The sequence below is a fragment of the Trypanosoma grayi genome (genome assembly GCF_000691245.1).
Source record: "Trypanosoma grayi strain ANR4 Tgr_39_V1, whole genome shotgun sequence".
NCBI classification, from domain to species: domain Eukaryota; phylum Euglenozoa; class Kinetoplastea; order Trypanosomatida; family Trypanosomatidae; genus Trypanosoma; species Trypanosoma grayi.
Window position 1 is genome coordinate 23,401 of NW_008825658.1, and position 19,781 is coordinate 43,181.

Here is a 19,781-nt window from a genome sequence, read left to right on the forward strand (position 1 = left end):
CTTTTCGTTTGTCAAGCGCAATTGCTCTCGCCAACCCCTGCAGCCGTACGAGTTTGTATTATGCTTGTGGTTCTTTGTTACCCGCTCTTGTCGCCTCTATCGCGTTGTCCGTTTCCCACTTGTGTGGACCTCTACACTTCCACTCTCTCAACTTGTTTTGCTTCGCATGCTCAGGTGTGAACACCAAGGCAAAAGGGCAGAGCAAAGGAGTGCCCAGTTTTCTTGGTGTCCACACCGTGGCATCGAAAAAAGACGAAAACAAAATTCCACTGTATAGAAATAGTTTATTACACACAGCGGGGTAAGCAAAAAAAGAAAAAAAAAATAAAGACGCTGCTAGGGCAGCGTGAATAGACCATGTCGCAGACTGTGCGCATCCGCACGGAGATGCCTGGTCCTCTTCCCCGCTGCTTCACGTCAAATAGTACTGCCACTGCTACTGCTGCATCTCCCTTCCCGGGGTTTGTTCCGGGTGTGTCATTTGATGCATCGGCTCCGTCCAGGCGCCAGGCACTTCAGCAGTTCCATCGGTTTGAGATGATGACGGAGGTGGAGGAGCGTCTGCGCGCGGAAAGTGGCCTTGTGCTCTCCGACGATGAAGGCGTTGGCTTGAGGGACCAGCACGTGAAGTTTAGCGACGCCGTTGTTGATAGTAGTAGTGGTGGTGGTGGTGGTGATAGATTCACCGGGGAATCCGCTGCGAGAGCCGCGCTTCATGACGCTCGGGAAGAATTAGCAGGACGGACTCTTCACGTGGATCCGTACCGCGAAGAAGATCTCTGGTTGGAGGCGGAGCGGGAAGCACGATTAGAGGGGGACGAGGAAGAGGCAGCGCGGGGCGGCGGTGCCTTCTTCAAGCACCGGCACGTGCCCATTGGATCGAACGACGCACTCGAGGAGAACAACCATTCTGCTCTAATGGATCAACTTGGAAACTTGCAGTTCCGAATCACGCAGACTCGACTACGACAGCAGCGGCGATGGCGTCACACTCAGAGTGATGCTTCTGGTGAAGTGGTACTTAGTGAGGAGGATGAGCCCGAGTTTGATCCAGATAGCTATATTGCACCCTTGTTGCGTCCTGAAGAGATGATGGGTGATGATGATCTGTCGCTGCTGCTTCAACCGCCCACAGGCGGTGACGCGGACATGAATCAGCAAGATGATCTGCATTCTATCCTGCCAGACGGTGTGAGTGTACAGGAGGCGCTACGGCTACTCCAGTACAGCATTCAGTCAGATCGCCCCGACGTTGCCGCTTGTGTGCGGAAGTGCCAAGAGGACCTGCAGCAGCGCAACCACGTGACAACGCTTGCCAATATTCCCGTGAACAAAGAGACGAACCGCGGTAACAAGGCGGAGGTGCCACCACGGCGTGTGGAGCGGCCACAGCCACAGCCACCATCCGCAGCCGAGCTGGCGGCACTGGTGGCGAAGTCGCTGCCACCTATCCCAGAAGAGCTGCGCGACGAACTGACGGACCAGCGGCGCCTTCTTGAGCGGCTCGCAGCGGCTCAGGAGGAGAGTCACCGCCGACTCGCGCGTGAGCAGCAAGACGCGTCTTGGCGACGCCTTCTCGCCCCACGTGCGGACCCCACCGCGTTACCGCTCTCCTCCGCTACATTGCACGGGTCGGAGCCGTACGAAGTTGCTGAGGCGCTGCAGAGGTTGCAGAAGGACTCCAATCAGCCTCTGCCGCCTGTCATTACCATCACAACGATGCGCCCACAGCCCCCTGCACCGCTGAGGCCGTCAGTGCCGCCTCCACACTACTTGCAGGACGAGTTAGATCGGCTGCACCAACAGTATAAACACATCCTGCGCGATGAGCGGCGTGCGTGGATGAACATCATAGAAAAACAAAAGGAGACGTTGAATCGGGAGAAGAATGCTGCGGTAGAAACTCTACGCTACACAACAGCAGTTCAGCAAAGAGAAAATGCGGAGGAGATTAAACGCGTGATTGTTGCCCAGGAGCACAAGCGGCAGCGCTGGCAGCATGCTGCCGAAGTTAAACAGCAGCAAGCCTTCCAGCAGATGCTCTACAAGGCCATGCCGGCAGGAAGCACAGGAGTGGGGGCTCCCATTGCGGCACCTGCTCGTCAGCACCCTTCGCCTACAGGGTCTCGACATGACGTCCATCCGAGTCCGAAAAAAAGACGGTGTTTTAAGCGTGCAGGCAAAAATGAGAATGAGAAGTCTGCTGATGCGAAGAGAGAAGTGAGCAGCAAACCAAGGCGACCCACTCAGAAGGGTCCATACCGTGTGGTACTGCCTAAAGAAGAATGGGAGAGTACCCGGACAAAATCTCGCGATGGGTCTCTGGAACGAGTAGATGAGGTGGTTGAGTTGTCTGACAATGAAATGGAGAAATCACCACCGTTGCCATTCGCCGAAACGGCGGGCGGTGCTCGCATTTTCACCACGAGCCGGAAGATTACGAAGGCGTCTTTGACACCAACGGGTAAGGGCATTGGTGCCATTCGACCGCCACGGCGCTCTCCGTACGCCGCTTCGGCGAAGCGTCCCGCATCGGTTAGAACTACTTCCAAGCGTCCACACGCTCCCTCACCACATCGGGGTGTGAAGCTCCAGCGCAGGACTTCCGATACAGACCGAATAGGCGCTGCAACGCCCTACGCCTTCGATGTGAAAGGCAACCGAATTACTGCTACCAGGAGGTTTGAAAGCACAGCAGAAAGCGTCCTGGCTGCATCATCGCTTCCATCAGAGGAGAGTGTTGTCCCTCTCATTACTGCCGATGGAGCACAGGGACGGCACGAGGCCGATGCTATTTTACTGCGCAGCGTTGTGCTGCTCTCTGACCCACTTGCACCGGAGGAGGCGGCCAGGCGCCGGAGTCTGGAGAGTGCTTACGACGCATCCCGCTTCGTCCCACCACCAGCATCGCAGGATGGAGATGGACTGCAAAGGCCGTGTGACATGTACTACTTTGGCGAGGAGCGCAGCGCGATGACACCACACCGACGTGCCAAGCTTCTCGCGGCAGAGGCGCAGACTCGCATAGAGGCCCGGCGCCGTTTGGAGCGCATCAAGGCAAACTCGCTTTCCCCGAAGAATCAACGACTCGGAGAGGCTGCTGAAGAGCAGCAGTATGATGGAGAGGAGACGGAACGACGATTAGCAGATCTGCTCGCCAACGAGACAATTCACTGCATCATAGGAGAAGCAGCAGAGGAAACCCTATTCGTTGATTTAATGCGGGAGCTAGAAAGTGAACTGGTTCGGGCCGAGCTTCACCGCATTGCATCAAGTGATTTTATGCGGAGAGGTGGAAACGAAGAGCATGAGGAACATCAGACGGGTGTGCAGGAGGTAATGCAGTTCGAACGGGTAACGTCGAGGACCGGAACTCGAGGCGGATCTGTTAGTGAAGAGATGACATTGGAGGAAACAATCCTGAGACACCTTGAAGAGAGTATGCTGCATGCCCTGCAGGACTCCTTGGTGGAGAACGTGAAGGAAACCGCAGAAGAAGCAGTTAAGGTGCGCAGTGAAGATACAACGCACAGGGTGACCGAGGTAGACGCAAGGGTGGAGGAAAACCCGCCATGGGTGCGGGAAGTCGTCAGTGCTACCACGGATCCACTCTGGCGCCAATCAGAGGAGGTGAAGGCACCTCCAGAGCAGCCACTATTGCTCCTGCCACCCCCTTCAACAACAACAACATTAGTAACACCAGCAACAGGTGGAAGTCCTCCACCAACACTAGAACAGCCGAAGTCTGGCATTCTGGTAGCCGTGGAAGGAGCTGGCAGCGGCAGCCGAATTCTGCCTGGTGTTTGTGACACGATCAGGATTGTTTTGGATGTCGCCCCAGTGGTAGAGCATATTGCCGCTACGCTACCCTCACAACCGCCAGTGACACAACCAACACGCGGTGCTTCCATTGCTAGCGAGGACCGACGATTGCTCTACGCGGCAGAGGAGGATTTGCGTTTCTGCGAGGTTGTGGATGCCCCGAGCATCCAGGGTGGTAGTGCAGCAGTGGGTGAAACGGTTAGTACCGTCACACGGCACATAATACCTTCATCTGGAGCCCCTGTTGCCTCGGCGGGCCTGCCGGTTGGCGCTTTTCCACCAGCGGTAGCCGCGCCAAACCCAGTTATGCCGGCTGTTGTTGTTCCGCTTGCAACAGCTCCTGTCGTCGAACCGCAACAGCACCTTGAGGAGGAATGGCGAATGCTGCGGAGTCGATGCCAGGATGATGAGACATTGCGGCGTGAGACACTGGAAGAACAAGAAGAGACACTACGTGCTTCTTGGCACATGATGTGGGACTGGCAGAGGTCAAATGTTGCATTCCTGCAACATCAGCAAAAACAAAATCAGCTGCAGCAACAACAAGTGTGCCAGCCTTCTCTCCCGACGGAGACTCAGTTTCCCAATGCAGTGCCACACGCCAATGTCTCAGAGGAGGTGGCCCAACATGATGGTAACATTCTTCCACCGGCGCCATCCTCGATGGGCATACGTGATCCTATCACGAAGTTTATTTTTGAGTGGATGCACGACTACGATGAGACCGAGGGGGAGGATTTGGGACCAAAGGGCTTTGTGGGGCGGCTTCACGAGGCGAGCCACATGGCAGCGTGGAAAGCGAGGGAAGCCGACGAGGCAGCAGCAGCAGGAGAAAGAACAACTACAGCAACGACAGAAGTAGACGAGATGAATGTGCGCCGCCGGCTGTTGATGGACATTGATAACACGGAGTTTTCCTCTTGGCTTTCCTCCACGCATCCGAGCAGCGCCGGTGAGGATGGCATCCCGAAATTCGTGACTCGAGCCTCTCACACCGTTCCTCAGGTGCGACGCACGTACCGCCACAGCGATGAGAATCCCTCCTCTGCCACGACTGAAACAACTCGCTACACGTCATCGCCACCCTGGCTTACTCAGGTGGCGCGGAGCCGCGGACTCTCTCCACCTGTGGCGTGCTCCACTCCGATGGTGCGTACCACAACAAGTACAACAGTGACAACATCAAGTACCAGCCGCACATGGCCCACGACTAGCTCCTCGGAGAAGTTGCACCTTAGCGAGGTGTTACAGCGCCGCCTCCATTCGCTTCAGCAGTCAGTGCAACAGGAGCCGCCACAGTGGACTCTGGAGGAACTGCGGGCTCGTGTAGAGACTCTGCAGGCTGATGAGCAGCGCGCTTCCGAGGAGGACGCCCGTCGCTGGGGGTTCGCTGCTGAGCAGCTGCAGCACACAGGGCCTCCCGTTCAGTCGGCACCGTTGCCGCAGCATCCACAGTGGTGGTAGTCGCACCATTATAATGTTCTTTTATTTTGCCGAGTGAAGACGCAACGATCTGGTATAGAAGGGCTTACACGATGACGCTCTGAGTTTGTGTGCGTATTGTGTTCTGTATTCTTCTTCAGACGCATATATATATATATATATATATATATACTTTTTTCTCATATGAATTGTTTCTCGTGTTTGTACACTCTTGTAAGGCGTTCCCTGAAATAGACGGTGCAGGAGAGAATGCGTGCGCAAGCTCTGACGTATACACCGGGGAGTGATGCGCGCACGATGGTGACGCACGTCGATCCTGGTAGATTTTCTGCGTTTAGTCCCCTCTATGACGCCTCCGAGAATGGCACGACTGCATCCGCAGTGTCCAATGGCGAAGCCGGTTCGATTTTCTCAGGAGCAGTCAATCTGCTTGCTGTTGCTGAGGCGCATCAGGGTGATGAAGACAGCCCTGCCACGTACGGCATCCCCCCGCAACAACGGCATGTGATGTATGAGTGCCGCAATGGTGCGTTTACTACCCACGTACTACACGAGGAACTCGTCGCGAACATGGCGGTGGTGCGTGATCGAAAGGCTGGCGAAGAGGTGCGGCAGAGGTCTGTCAGTGGCCCGGCTCCAGCGAGCGGTGGAAGGGCCGGTGGCCGCCAGTCATTGGTAAACAATAACACCGGTAATTATTCCGCAGGATACGCGCAGGATTTCCACAGTGCAGTGCTTGTACTACTAAGGGGCCTTCGGGAACTTGAGTTGCTCGCTAGGGCGTTTGCAACTGGGGCTGCGCTGCTCTCTCTCTTGGCGGTACGTGTTGGGGTGCATCAAGAGGCACCGTTAGACGATCCGCTTCTTTTGTACTTTGCCATTGCTGCCGCCTTTGATAGCTCCATATTTCTTTTCCTTTTTCTGCTACTGCTCACCACGGCTCTTGCTCCCCTGGCATATGGAGTCTCGGAGGCACAGTGGCGAGAGAAACGACGGAAGCAGCTTCGTCGCCCCAGCGACAGCAATGGGAATCAACAGCAGCAGCAACAGCAACAACTGCAGAGAAGACGCACTGAGCATTGTCCGCGTTTTGGCCCCAGTGTGACGTTTGCGGATACAGGAATGAATATGGAGAATGTTTCGTATGGATCACATGAACAAGGGAGGACTTCGGTCGTGACGGAAAGCCCTCCGGTATTGGGAATGAGCATTGGGAGAAACGATACTATGACGGTGGGGTCGCACGCTGGTTCTCTTGCAGTACCGAGAGCTTCGGACAGCCGCTTGGCACGTCAGCTTGCAGCAGCTGAAAGCAATGCCTCGCGGAGACTGTTAGGGACGTCGTCGAACAGCCCATGGCGCTTGCTGTTGGCTCCCACAATATGGCTCTACGCGGTGGGGTTGGTGTTCAGTGTGGTGCAGATTGCCTGCACGACGGAGCGGACCTCGCGTGATATGTTGAACTTGAGGACGGATGGCCACGACGTCACAGCGGGGCTGCTCCTTGCTGTGATCTGCGTCCGTGCGTGTTTACTGGTGCTTGCCTTGTTGCTAGACTTCGCGACCCGCACTAAGAAGGATGTATACGCGTGAACTGTTTGTGTCTGTCTGTCTGTCTGTGTCTGTGTGTGTGTGTGTGTGTGTGATTAGATCGATAGAGATTGTGTGGACCCGAAGGAGGTCGTGTACGGCTCTGTCGTTTTGTAGACGGCACATCTGTGTGTGTGTTGTTGTTGCTGCTGCTGCTGCTGCTGCAGTTTCTGGTTGTGCGTGGCTTGTGTATTACCCCCTGTGCTGCGAACTGCTGTGACGCTGTCTTCTTTTTTTCTTTCTTTCCATTATTATTGCCCTTGGCGCCCTCACTTTCCTTTTTTTTTCTTTCTTTCTTTCTTTCTTATTGACTCCCGTCGCTTTGCGCAGAACCGAAAGAGGGAGACAACTTGGACATTACTACGCGCAAAGGCAGAAGGGGGGAAAAAAGGAAGCAAAGGAAAGCGAGAAAATATTTAACAGAAAAAAAACGGGCATTTCTGAGGAGGTTATTTGCTAGAGAGCAGCAACAAGGATTGGGCAACACGTTAGGAATAGTAAAACGAAGAGGTAAAGGTTTCACACAACGAAAGGCACACAGGGAAGGCTTAATAATAAAAGTACGCAGCTGGGAAAGGTGGTGAGGAGAGAAATCACCCCGACGGACACCTTTCAATACACGCAGCTATTCCCATTCGGCAAATTTTAGGTGTGGGGGAAGAGGGCTGCACCACTGAAGACGGGTCGAAGAGAAGGAAGGAGAGAGAGAGAGAGAGAGAGAGAGAGAGAAAGAAAGAGAGAAGTGTGTCGTTAAGAAAAACGTAGCCAGCGACACGAAAAGAAAATGAAGAAGGGNATTCGGCAAATTTTAGGTGTGGGGGAAGAGGGCTGCACCACTGAAGACGGGTCGAAGAGAAGGAAGGAGAGAGAGAGAGAGAGAGAGAAAGAAAGAGAGAAGTGTGTCGTTAAGAAAAACGTAGCCAGCGACACGAAAAGAAAATGAAGAAGGGAAAGCCAACTCAGAGCGCCGCTGGTACAGCAGTGTCGACAACGGAAGGGGAGGGAGATGAAGGAGCGAGAGGTGACGGTAATGACGGTAGAAAAAATGAAAATCCAACGACAACATCAACAGCAGCAGTGACGTCAAACACATTCCCCGTGAGCGAACTGGAGCGCATCCACTATGATCAGGGATGCAAGTCGGTTATAGGGCCGAGGCTGTGTAGTACCGCTTATGCCCCACGCTTTGGCCGAGTTTCCGTTGCGCACTCTTACATGAGAACACCGTTGACGTGTCAGGCTTCGCTGCAGGAGAGTGGCTCTATGCCTCTGCCTGCGCATCTGCCACACGACAATCTGCCCACTGAGATGGCAGGCGGGCTGCTGGGCCATTCTCTCGACTCACCAATGGGCAGCACATTTGGACGTTTTTCGCCAGCACTCGCCCAAACAATACCAATATTGCCGGTGACGTCTCCTGCGGGAACGACGCCCGAATCTGTCAGCATCGAATGCCATGACCAGTTGGTTGACGGCCGTGCGCATAGAACAGTGTCAAGGCCCATCTCATCACATCATAAGGGGACATGGTCACCTTCAACGCGGCTAATGTCACTGGGGATCACCGCAGCAAATAATACTTCTGGTGGTTTTGCGCATCGGTCGAGGGCGCAGAGCCTGCTGAAACCGCTGGCCTCTGTTCAGGACCCTGACGTGGCCTCTGCGGTGCTGGAACACAACCGCAACACCCTCATTGCGGAGCTGGAAAGGCGGAAGAAATCTTTACAACGACAATTGGCAAAGATGCGCAAGGAGGTGTCTGCCAACAACATTTTTGCCCTTGTGCGGGCGAGCAATGCCTCACAAATCATGCACCTACTGGAAAATAAACTCTGCGACGTGAATAAACGGGACTACAATGGATGTACACCGCTTCACGTGGCGGCACTTGAAGGAAATCAGGCAATTGTGCGAGTGCTAATCTCGTTCGGGGCTGACATTATGGCTACAGACAACATTGGGCGAACGCCACTTGACTGGGCCGCTGCAAACCGGCACAGCGGTGTATGCCGCTACCTCTTAGGCGTCACACAGTACCTCTTGTTGATGCAAAAACGGCGACAGCAAGAACAACCACAGTTGCAATTTGAAGACTCATTGGCATCTACCAGCTGTACCTCTCGGGGGGACAGTGTTTCTCTTCGTGGGACAGGCAGTCTTGTTGTGCCGTTACTTGCGAGACGTGTGTCACCTTTTTGCAACACACTCATGTCCTTTGCGAATTCGTCCACAGCAATAGATATTGACACCTCTGGTGAACAACAGAACGATCTTGTCACTGGCGATGTCCTGGCAGGCCTTCCCCCGGACAAGGTTTCGCTGTTAAGTGCACCAAATGCCGTGGCCACCGACGCCGTTTCGAATGACGAGCATCACGATGATGAAACAGATGCAGAAGGAGAGGATAACTACACCTCCCTCAAGTTCTCAAGCTACAGCACCATCTCCGACACGGTTTCACTTGTGGTGTGCATGGTTGGGCTGCCGGGGCGCGGGAAGTCCTTCATTGCCCACCGCCTCTCGCGGTATCTCAACTGGAAAGGCTTGCCTTGTCGCGTGTTCAACGCGGGAAATTATAGGCGCCAACTGCTTGGTGTGGACACCACGGCGGGGTCGGCGTTCTATGACCCGAACAACGCAACAGGGAAGCAGTTGCGCGACAAGATGGCGGACCTTTCCTGCCACGATCTTGTAGACTTTATCGCCCAGCACCGTTTCGCCGTTGGGGTTTTTGATGCAACCAACACCACAAAAGCAAGGCGAAGTCACCTTGTGGAACTTTTCTCTCATCTGGCAAAACAGAGAAATGTGGATTGTCGTGTCATCTTTATTGAATCTATCTGCACTGACGAAACCATCATAACAGAGAACATACTGCGTGCCAAGTGCGGTAATGATGACTTTAAAAATGTCACCGCCACAAGTGAAGTGATTGCCTCCTTCCGTTCACGTATTGTGGAGTATGAGAAGGTATATGAACCTCTCGATTACGCAGAAGATTTGAGCTTTATACGCATCGTTAACGTGAAGCACCACGTTGTTTTGTACAAGGTACCATGTGGGTTGGCAAGCCGCATCGCCTTCTTCCTGTTGAACCTCCACCCCGTGGCGTATCCCATCTACATTGCACTTCCTGGCGAAACGGAGGGCGACCACAATCATGTATATGGTGGGGGCGAACGACTCACCTCACTTGGTCATACGTTCGCTGTGGCGATGAAGAAATTTATTCTGGAGCGCTACGTACCACACATGGTAGTCCTTCACGGAACGAACCCCAGCGTGCTGAACACGCTGAAGCCTCTCACACAAGCGTTGGAAGATGACACTGAAGATGACAGCGACAATACGACAGACAAGGAAGAAAGCGGTCTTTCCCGGGGTATCGTTTGCCCTGAGGAGCTTCTGTGCCCGCAGCCTGGCCTTGATAGCATCAACTACGGTCGCTTCTGCGGGCGGACGGCGGAGTGGGTGCGGTCGAAGTACGCCAAACTTTCACGCCTTCTCTACGCTACGTCGCCAGGAGGCAGCTTGGAGTCAACGCTGAGCTTCAGTGGCACACGGGAATCCCTTAATGAAGATTCAGGAAGCGGCGACCAGCAGCAACAGAAGCCGCTTTCGGGGCGCCATCGGACTCCTGCGAGACATTACTTCGACAAGAGCGCGCAGGCAATTCGTCGCTTCCGACACGTCCCGAACGGTGCCGACCCACGCATGTCGTACTGCGTGCAGTTCCCCAACGGTGAAAGTTGTCGACAGGTGAACGTGCGCCTTGAGCCGGCACTGATGGCGGTGATGCGTTCGCAGGGTCCCGTCTTTGTTTTGGCGTCCCAGGTCCCCGCTCAGGGGACTCTTGCCTTTTTCACAGACGTCATGCCGGAGATGACGCCGACGCTGCGGCTTCCGCGACACGCAGTGGTGGAGATTGGCGTGAAGGGCGACATCACAATGCACCAGCTTGTGGAGTCGTCTGACGAGACGCTGCACCTGGATGCACAGTAAGTGGTGCTGATGTTGAAACGTATGTACAAACAAATGCACATGCACACACAGAGATATATACACACTCTCGTATACACGAGTTCTGTTTGTATCTCCAAACTTCTAGCGTTCCTTTTTTTTTTTTTCATTCTCTTTTCTGTTTTGCTCGCCTTTTTCGTCTTGGTGTATGCAGTATATATACATATATATGTATACGGTGGGTCAATGTAGCCAGTCGTCCTGTGCTGCTGCACCTTGGTGAAGGCGAACAATACACATGGAGAGAGGCAGTTTCTACAGCGGAATGGTTCATTTTGCTCAATATCACTTAGCCCCCCCACCCCACCCCCCAAAAAAGGAACGCTGTTGTGCGTCTACCTATCCAGATCTCTCTCTTTCTCTTTCTTGTTCCATGCCCTTTCTCAGTCCTTCCACTGTGTTTTGTCGAACACCTTCGTCGCTGTTTCTCGTCCTATGCGAGGTGATTCTTTTGTTTTTTGTTATATGCGTGTCTGCATTGAATCGTTTTGACAGACAACGGTCGCACTTCTATTCCAACCCGTGCTGTGCATGCCCTTCTTCCGGCACCTGCTTTCCTATTTTTTTTTTTTCTAATAACACACACGTCAAGGGAGCAAACGAGAGGAGGAGACAGCTGTTCGTTGGTGGGTGAGTCTCGCGAATGATCATCTCTGAAGGGACTCCTATGACGAACGGCGAAGTGTACGCCTTGCTGCGCCGGAACCGCGACGAGCGCAACGGCAAACTGCTTCCCCCATTCGGCCTGCAGTTTGTCGGCAGTAGCAGCACGCCGCAGATGCAGCAACAGCGCGCCACGGCTTCATCGACAGCGAGCACCTCAGTGCGCGCAAGCCTTTTCTTCCCACCCGAGGGGCTACTTACGGGCGGTGGGGCTGCCGGTGTAGTGTCTACCACTCCTCTGCATTCTGCCACGAGCAGCGCCCTATTTGCCTCACCAACAGTGTCGCATCTGATGGTGCTGCTCACTGAGGTGCGTGCGTTGCGTTACTTGGGACGCTATGCCACCACCAGTGGTGACAGGGCTCTGCAAAGGGTCTACGGGCCCACCAGCATACACAGCCACGCCCACCGCCGGCCAGGCGCCGCCGATGGGAACGGCGATGCGACGGGTGGAGAACCCGACGCCATCTCAACGGAGGAAAAAGCGTTGAGGCGGGTGCTGCAACAGTACCGTCCTGGAACCGTTGCCCACGTTTGGGCCTTGGAAAGTCTTCTTTCGTTGTGGGAGGTGCGCGGGCGGGAGATGGAGTCTTCTAGTGCGAATGGTGTGAAGGCCGCACTGCGCGCAGTGCGTGAGCGTTTCGCCACATCGTCCGATGGAAATGGCAACGGAAACGGTGACCTCTCTGCCACCGTCACAGATGAAGAAGGGCAGAAGCAGCGGCCTCCATCTTTAGATCAACCGCGTATGTTGTTTGCCAAACCGTCTTTGCCGCTCGCGCAGTTCCTCGCGGACCAGCCACCTACTGCTGTTACTGCAACTAGCGGCAGGGAGAGTGGAGGCGCCGCGGCGGTGACAACAGTTGTTGCGTCGCAGGAGCATCGGCAGTGGACGGAGCAGGATGTTTTGCGTCTCGTCATGGCGCGACCGCAAAACAGCCTTGACGTTCACCGTGTCGTGGACTCTCTCGAAGAATACGTTGGACAATGCGAAGAGTTGATGACGTTTCTGGAGGAGGAACTTGTGAAGTTGTTTGTGTCGAACTGAATTGGAGATAAGCGGGGGAGAAAGAGAAACGGGAACGTGACCGCTCGATCTAAGTACATTATTGACGCCACGACGTGAATTGGAGGCGTGTTTCAGTCTTGTTATTTGCCATACAAGTCCCTCGAAAGAAGGCAGTGAATTCCTTGTTTTTTTCTTTGCTATTTCTCTCCATCTATCTTTATTTATTTTTTTTTGCCTCTTCTTCTTCGTTTGACGTGCTTTAATGCTTCAACAGTTGCTCTCTGGAGCTTTCCAACACGAACGCAGGTTTGTATAGGTATATCAATCTGTGCGACTATACGTATATATCCGATACTCGGCTGCCCGTGTGTGGCAACAACAACAACGAAGACGATTGCCCCTCACATATAGAGGCCAAGCAAGCCCTATAGGAAAACCGTAGTGGGCCGAAGAAGCATAGGAAGAACATACCTCCTTGCACGTGTGTGCCTCTGGGTGTCTTTCTATCTTGATATATCTATCTCTCTCCCTTAAGTTCCTACTGAGCAAGCCGCTACAGTAGCGGCAACATTGTCCTTCACCACTTGATACCAACAACAAAAGGCAGGACGCCACCTGCCCGACCGAACCATCACCTCCACTAAACACCACTAGCTTTATTTTCATTCCTCGTCTGCGGCGCTAATACCTGCGAAAGGAAAGTGCCTCCTGTAGACTCTGCGTACAATGGATAGGGTGAGGAAGATAGGTCTTTTTGACCGACTCTCCCGCGCATTTGGCTGGGGAAAGACTGCTCAGCATGACTGCGGCGATTTGCGGGAAGAGAGTGACACAAATGCCACACACGGCTGTAGGAGCGACAACAGCCACGCTAAGGAAGTCGATTCGGCATTGCTTCGAAAGACTTTAACACCAACATCGGCCAATAATAAGTCGCTGTCGACGTCTCCACAGGCCAACGCGTGTGAGAAGGACAGTGTAGAAGCTGCGCAAATACCAAGTGGGACACAGCGACAAGAGGATCCGGTGGGAATGCTCAGCAAGACCGATGAATGTGAAGAAAACGTACTGGCGGATCCGAATGGCTTCTTCTCGTTTCTCGACGATGTTATTGCCGGTAAAAATAAACAGCTCCTTGAGGAGATGAACAGGCAGCGGCAGGGAGGAGGTGACGATCAACAAAATACTGCAGTTGGATCTGGAAGCCGCTTGACTGCCACACCGCAAAACTTGAATCTTTTATCTGCCACGTCTGAGAAGCAGGATCAGCCGAGGGAGGATCATGAAGGTAACGAACTAAAGAAACAGGGCTTATCACTGAATCGGCAGAAGAACCGGGTGACCTCCTTCCCATCCTCCTCTGCAGCTCGTTCGCTGAAGGACTATGAACTTGTGGCGTACTTGGGCAAAGGCAGCTTTGCCGAGGTTACGTTAGCGCGTCACAAGGTTACGCAGAAACTATACGCCCTAAAAAAGATATCCAAGTTGAAGGTGCAAGAGGAGGGCTGCATTCGGAGCACCTTAATGGAGCGACAGCTGCTGGCTTCACTCAGTCATCCCTTCTTGATTAGGCTCCATCGGGCATTTCAGAGCCACACACACCTGTACCTGGTGCTCGACTTCGCACAGGGTGGTGACCTATACTACTTTCTTGAGACGAAGCCGTGGGTACGGGACATGCGGCGCAGACTTCAGAGGATGCAGGTTGACTTGCGGGGCGACGAGGCATCAAGTGTGGTGCCGAACAGCACGGCAATGATCAGTACACGCGGGGAGTGCGACACGAAGGACAGGAGGTTAGGTGCAGTGGTCTCGCCAAGCTTTCTTTCGTTGAGCTCCACTTTGTTGGTGCCCCTAGTTTCCGACGGCAGTCGCACACCAATACGGTTAGTTGCTTTCTATGCCATTGAACTTGCCCTAGTGCTGCAGTACCTGCATGAGAATGGTTTTGTGTACCGTGATCTTAAGCCCGAGAATGTCTTAATGACACGCGATGGTCATGTGATGCTGACGGATTTTGGGGTGGCAAAGTACGGTGGCCGCAACAAGCCGCAAAAAGCAGGTAATGAAAGAATGAACAGTTTCACTGGTACAACGCAGTACATGAGCCCGGAGATGCTGTTGGGAAAGTCACAAGGCCCCCGCATTGATTGGTGGAGTTTCGGCTGCATGCTTTTCGAGATGATAACTGGTCGGAGGCCGTTCGAGGCAGAGAGCCAGTACGCCGTCGTACAGGCAATCGTCGAATGTGACGTGCAGGTCCGTCACGATGATTTCCTCTTTACCTCACTGGAGGTTGAGACACGTGTAATGCAGTTGCACAAGCGCCACCAGGAGCTCAAACTCCATATTTTGCGTCACGTAATGTACCAAAGGAGTCGTGACGATGTGATGACAGTGGGAGGAGAGAAGAATGAAAGAATAGTGTCGCCGCTGTACAGCTCAACGCCTGAAATGCAGATTTCTGATTCCTATCTGTCATACATACCGGCTGCACTGTCTAGGTCCATCCCTTCCAATATTATATTCCCCGACGAAATGCCGAGTATGGAGAGTGACTTATTCTTCGGCATCAGTGGCGAGAAGGTGAATGTGTTTGCTCCCATGACCAAGGAAGAACGCTCGCATTACCTGCTCCAAGCCACGGAAGAGATGACGGAGGCGATCAATCTTCTACAGAAGTTGGTTCTCATGCTACTGGAGCGGCGTCCAGAGCAGCGACTGAGCGGACCGGCGGTCCTAGAGCACCCATTCTTCTCCTGTGCGTATGTCACATCGCAGCTGTACTATGAGCGCCCTCCCGCTTCAGATAATCTCCACAGCAGTAGTGTCTGCAGTCCGATAAAGAGCGGAGGCATGGCCGTGAATACTCCTTCTTCGTTGTACGGCTCAAGTGCTGGCGATGCTTTTCCATGCACAAAGCGCCCAACATTGCCTTCGACATCATGCAGCCCTGGAGCAAGTCATGGTGCCGTTGCTGAAGAAGTTAATAACAGTGATGGTAAAAACGTTGGCACAGATCCATCACAAACGCACGGTTCTCCTGCTTACGAGGCTTTCACTAGGCCAGCTATTACACCGCGGCCGGAGAACTGGCGCGAGCTCTTCTTGGAACGAAAAGTTCGATCTCTCTACACGCCGCGGCTGCGTGCATCCGATGACCTGCGTTACTTCCCTAGTGCGGTGACGGCAACCGGTGTCAGCGTTGTGGCACAACAGCAAGCACTGCGGGAGCAGGCAAGGCGAAGGAGCGAGCGTTCGCATCATCACAATGATGAAGAGGCAACCGCCTCCGCCTATGCCCCTGCGGAGGTTTCTTCTGCGTCTGCTTCACCTCAATTTAATACAGAGGATGTATTCACTGAGCAGCGGGCGCTGCCTGACTACATTGTTAGCGAGGAGGAAGAGGATGAAGAAACGGTACCATTGTCATCGGCGAAGGAAATCGCTTGGGGGACGTCGTTGGCGGCCAAGGAGAGTGCTACTAATGTTCCAGGGCTATCCGCGTCATCTGAGCAAGTACGGAGTCCTGCACCAGGGCGTCAGCTGGAGTCGACGGACAGCGACTTCGCACGCAGCTTGGAGATTTCGGCCTTTGGCTCCGCTTCGACCACGCCCCTCCGATCTCATCGTGCCAAAGGCGACATGTCGGCTGAAGGGGCCACGGTTTTGTCCACCCCAGACCCGACGGCGAGTCCACCCGAACTTTCAGCCACGCCGCCACCGCCGGCTCCCCTGCTGTTACAAGCATCGATGATGGGGAATGCTGTGGCGGTGCCCGACGCCCAACTGAAGACCGGGATGGGGCGCTCCGGACAGGGAGAGGTGCCGCATGGCATGATACGCGCTGCGGAGGTGCAGCTGGATTCAGACCCGCCATTGATCGGGGAGGGAGGGAAGGAGAACGCGTTTTTCGCTCCGTCGCGGAGTACCAGTGATGACGAGGACGGCCTTTTGCAGACACTCGTCGATTCAGTGGAAGCTTTACCTGACACGCTTTGCGGTATTGCATACGATGTGGATGACTACGCCCTCAGCAGAAGCAGCAGCTGCGGTTACAGCAAACAAAAGAGATCACCGCAGCACACTTGCTTTTCCCTGAACACATGGATGTACACGCGGAACGAAACCAGTTCTGGTAAGGGTGTGGATCAACCGAGTCAATCTTCGCGGCCTTCGGTTGGTGCGGCGGGTGACTCGCTGCGGTCGGGCGAGCATCTAATCCCCCCCTCTGAATGCGTCTGTCCGGGATACCCAATCGTGTCTCACATCACCCCAACAGCGCCGGCGACGGATGGGTCCTCCATGCTTCGTTCCCGTCGCACGAACCCTAACCGCTTTGTAGAGACTGACACACTTCACATCTCAAACCCCTCGCTCTTCTCATTGACGGAGCTCGCGTCCAACACGTCGCCGACCTCGATGGCGGAGATGGGTGACGCGAGCGAAGCGCCAGTGGGGGGTAACGTACGCACTCTACCTCTCTGTAAATCAGCGCAGGATCAGCCGTTGATGGGGGGGCGGCGCGATGACCGCATTTCCTCGCCGCTGCTGGATACCTGTTCCGTGGGTGGGACGGGTGGAGCTCAGCATTACTTGGGATTCACATTCGAAGCGCACAGCGGCGGCGCAATCCTGCTGGGCGGTGCTGCGAGCAGCGGGGACAAAATGAACTTCTCTGGGTTAATGTAATGCGCAGCGATTGCGCAAGTCGATGAAAAATCTTGGCAGCAAGTTCAAGTGGGAGGGACAAGCCGACAAATCGGGGCGTATGTCCATCTCTCTCTCTCTCTCTCTTTCTTTCTTTATATGCGCATATATATATATATATATATATATATATGTGCGTGTGTGTTTGGGCATGAAGGTGGTTGGAAGGGGTGGTTTCTCACGGCGTTTCACCCTGATTCTCTTCTTCCTCATCCAATGTATTTCCCTCAAAACAAAAAAAAAGCTTAGTTTTGCTTGCATTCCATTGGCGTTTGTTCGATTTCCTTTTCCCCTCCTATACGCCAGCTGGTGTGATGGATGCTGGTAAACTCTCTTTCTTTCTTCGCCACCTCTGCTGAGCTGTAGAGGCTTCATTTATTCCTTGACGTTTACTCTCGCTGTGCTCAAAGTTTGCCGCTGTGTGTTTGTGTGTGTGTGCTTGTCGGTATCCGTGTGCGCGGCGCCAGCGACGGTGCCGGAATCGTCTTTCCCGCTGCGCCGCCTTTGCTTCATTCCGTTCGTGTATGCAACAATAAGAACAACGACGGCGCAATCATGCGGGGGAGAAAAAGACGAAGGGGAACAAAACTAAGAGAAAAAGAAGTGAGCCAACAGCATTCAAAAAGAAACGATCCTACGAGACAAAAACAACCAAAAAGAAAAACGAAAAGAACGAAACAGGAACGGACGTGAGCGTGAAAGGTACGCATCATTCAGCGGGGTGATGACTTTTCTTCACCCATTAACGTTCGATACAGTTTTATGTTGTATTCCACTTCCTCTATATCGCTTTTGTGTCCCGGCATGGGACAGGTGACGGATGAAGGGCGGGCACAGACGCCTGTGCGCCACATGGGCACCCCGGATGCGCACGCTCTGTGCGTAGCGCTGTTCTGTCCCCCCACCCACCACGCCTTCTTTTTCGCGTAACACGCATCAGTTTGCAGTGCCACATACATAATACTAGAGTAGGATCGGCCAGCGAAAAGAATGGCTTCTGCAGTTACGAGCTTCATGGACGCGATCCGCAGTCGCTATGGTGCGCCCGACGACAGTGACGAGTACGGCGCAGACGCGTTCCTCGTCGGTGACGTGGGTCGCTCTCGCAACAAGAAGTGGGAGCTCGTCGGCATGGAGAAGACACGGCAGAAGCAGGCTGACCACAAGCGGCTCGTCCAAGTTGTGCTGCGCGGTATGGGTATTACTGCTGCAGAGAAGACCGACGGCGAACTCACGGCGGCCGCGCTGAACCGTCTGCAGGAGGTGGACCTCTCAGACAATCCTCTGCTGACGATGCGGCAGGTGGGCACGATTGTGCAGCACCTCCCCGCGTTGACGGTGCTGCAGGTGTCAGACAGCCCCGAGTTGCTGTTGCTCCCACCGCCAGCGGGCCTGCCGCTGCTCGTGTCTACGCAGCTGCGCAAGTTGGTGCTTCACCGTGCTGGCCTGCGCTCCATCTGGCAGTTACGGGCGCTCGTGCAACTGCCGGCGCTCGACGAGCTGCACCTTGACAACAACGGCATCCAGCGCCTCGTGCTCTATGTGGATGCGGCAGAGGAGGAGGCGGCGGCTGCGGCTGCGGCTGCGGCTGCCTGCCACGCGCAGAAGAAACAAGAGGATGAATGCTGTTGGTTCCCTACCGTGACGACACTGAGCCTTGCACAGAATGAGATCGACTCGTGGGGTGATGAAAGCGGCCTCAATGGGACGCTGACGACTGCTTTTCCCCGACTTACGCGGCTCTTCTTGACTGGGAACCGCATGCCGAATCTGCACATGCAGGACGTTTCGGCTCATGGCAATACCAGTTCCTCTTGTTCAGATGAGTACGCCTATCTCCGCCCGCTAGAGCTGTTGTGCGTCAATGACAATGCAACAATCACTGACACTTGCACTCTTGATGCACTACGGAAGCTTTGCCCGCACCTTCACACGTTCCGTATCACGTACAGCACACTGTTTCCGCAGTGGAATGGGACACTGGGCCGCATGTACGTGGTGGCGTCGTTGCCTAGTATCACAACCCTCAATCGGGGACAGGTTCGACCAAAGGAGCGGCTCGACTCAGAAATCTTTTATGTGCAGCGTGGCCTTGCAGCTCGACAAGAACAAGAACAACAGCAAAAACAAGAAGGGGAAAAGCGGGAGGATAGTTTAACGCTGCTATACCCGTTGCTTGATGTCCTTCGAGAGAAGCACAAGGATGTTATTGTGGCCATCTACCGCGACGGTGAGACGGCGAGCCACGACGGCATCACACACGTGATGCTTCACCTCACTATTCGATGCGACGGATTCGAAGAGGCGAAGAAAACGGTGCCGAGCTCGCTTACCGTGGGGAAACTCAAGGCGCTCATACGCGCTGTTTTCGGTGTTGCCCCATCAGACCAGCAGCTATCATTTTTTACAGGTGACAGCGCGGTGGTGGGTCGTGCCATGGATCTCGATAATGAGTTGCAGAGTCTCGCGTTTTACGGCGTGTGCGACGGAGCAGTGGTGCGGGTGGTGGACACTTCCCTGCGGC

General features: G+C 54.3%; 6 protein-coding genes across 6 annotated transcripts in view; all 6 read left to right on the forward strand.

Moving 5' to 3' along the window:
- Positions 1 to 357: 357 nt before the first annotated feature.
- DQ04_00391090 (hypothetical protein) lies at positions 358 to 5,286 on the forward strand (the record flags this gene model as incomplete). The annotated part of the gene is made up of 1 exon (XM_009308909.1): positions 358 to 5,286. One exon carries the CDS (start codon positions 358 to 360, stop codon positions 5,284 to 5,286), a length of 4,929 nt encoding a protein of 1,642 aa, XP_009307184.1.
- Positions 5,287 to 5,514: 228 nt separating this feature from the next.
- DQ04_00391100 (hypothetical protein) lies at positions 5,515 to 6,858 on the forward strand (the record flags this gene model as incomplete). The annotated part of the gene is made up of 1 exon (XM_009308910.1): positions 5,515 to 6,858. One exon carries the CDS (start codon positions 5,515 to 5,517, stop codon positions 6,856 to 6,858), a length of 1,344 nt encoding a protein of 447 aa, XP_009307185.1.
- A 936-nt stretch (positions 6,859 to 7,794) lies between these two features.
- DQ04_00391110 (putative 6-phosphofructo-2-kinase/fructose-2,6-biphosphatase) lies at positions 7,795 to 10,857 on the forward strand (the record flags this gene model as incomplete). Its single annotated transcript, XM_009308911.1, has 1 exon — positions 7,795 to 10,857. One exon carries the CDS (start codon positions 7,795 to 7,797, stop codon positions 10,855 to 10,857), a length of 3,063 nt encoding a protein of 1,020 aa, XP_009307186.1.
- A 661-nt stretch (positions 10,858 to 11,518) lies between these two features.
- Positions 11,519 to 12,586, forward strand: DQ04_00391120 (hypothetical protein; the record flags this gene model as incomplete). Its single annotated transcript, XM_009308912.1, has 1 exon — positions 11,519 to 12,586. The coding sequence occupies one exon, from the start codon at positions 11,519 to 11,521 to the stop codon at positions 12,584 to 12,586; it is 1,068 nt and encodes a 355-aa protein (XP_009307187.1).
- Positions 12,587 to 13,273: 687 nt separating this feature from the next.
- DQ04_00391130 (putative serine/threonine protein kinase, putative,protein kinase) lies at positions 13,274 to 17,239 on the forward strand (the record flags this gene model as incomplete). Its single annotated transcript, XM_009308913.1, has 1 exon — positions 13,274 to 17,239. One exon carries the CDS (start codon positions 13,274 to 13,276, stop codon positions 17,237 to 17,239), a length of 3,966 nt encoding a protein of 1,321 aa, XP_009307188.1.
- A 1,008-nt stretch (positions 17,240 to 18,247) lies between these two features.
- Positions 18,248 to 19,781, forward strand: part of DQ04_00391140 (tubulin-specific chaperone E) — a gene marked incomplete at both ends in the record, with an annotated part of 1,818 nt that continues 284 nt past the window's right edge. Inside the window, one exon of the mRNA XM_009308914.1 lies at positions 18,248 to 19,781. This exon is cut by the window's right edge and continues 284 nt beyond it. Within this exon, the coding sequence (XP_009307189.1) occupies positions 18,248 to 19,781 (1,534 nt within the window).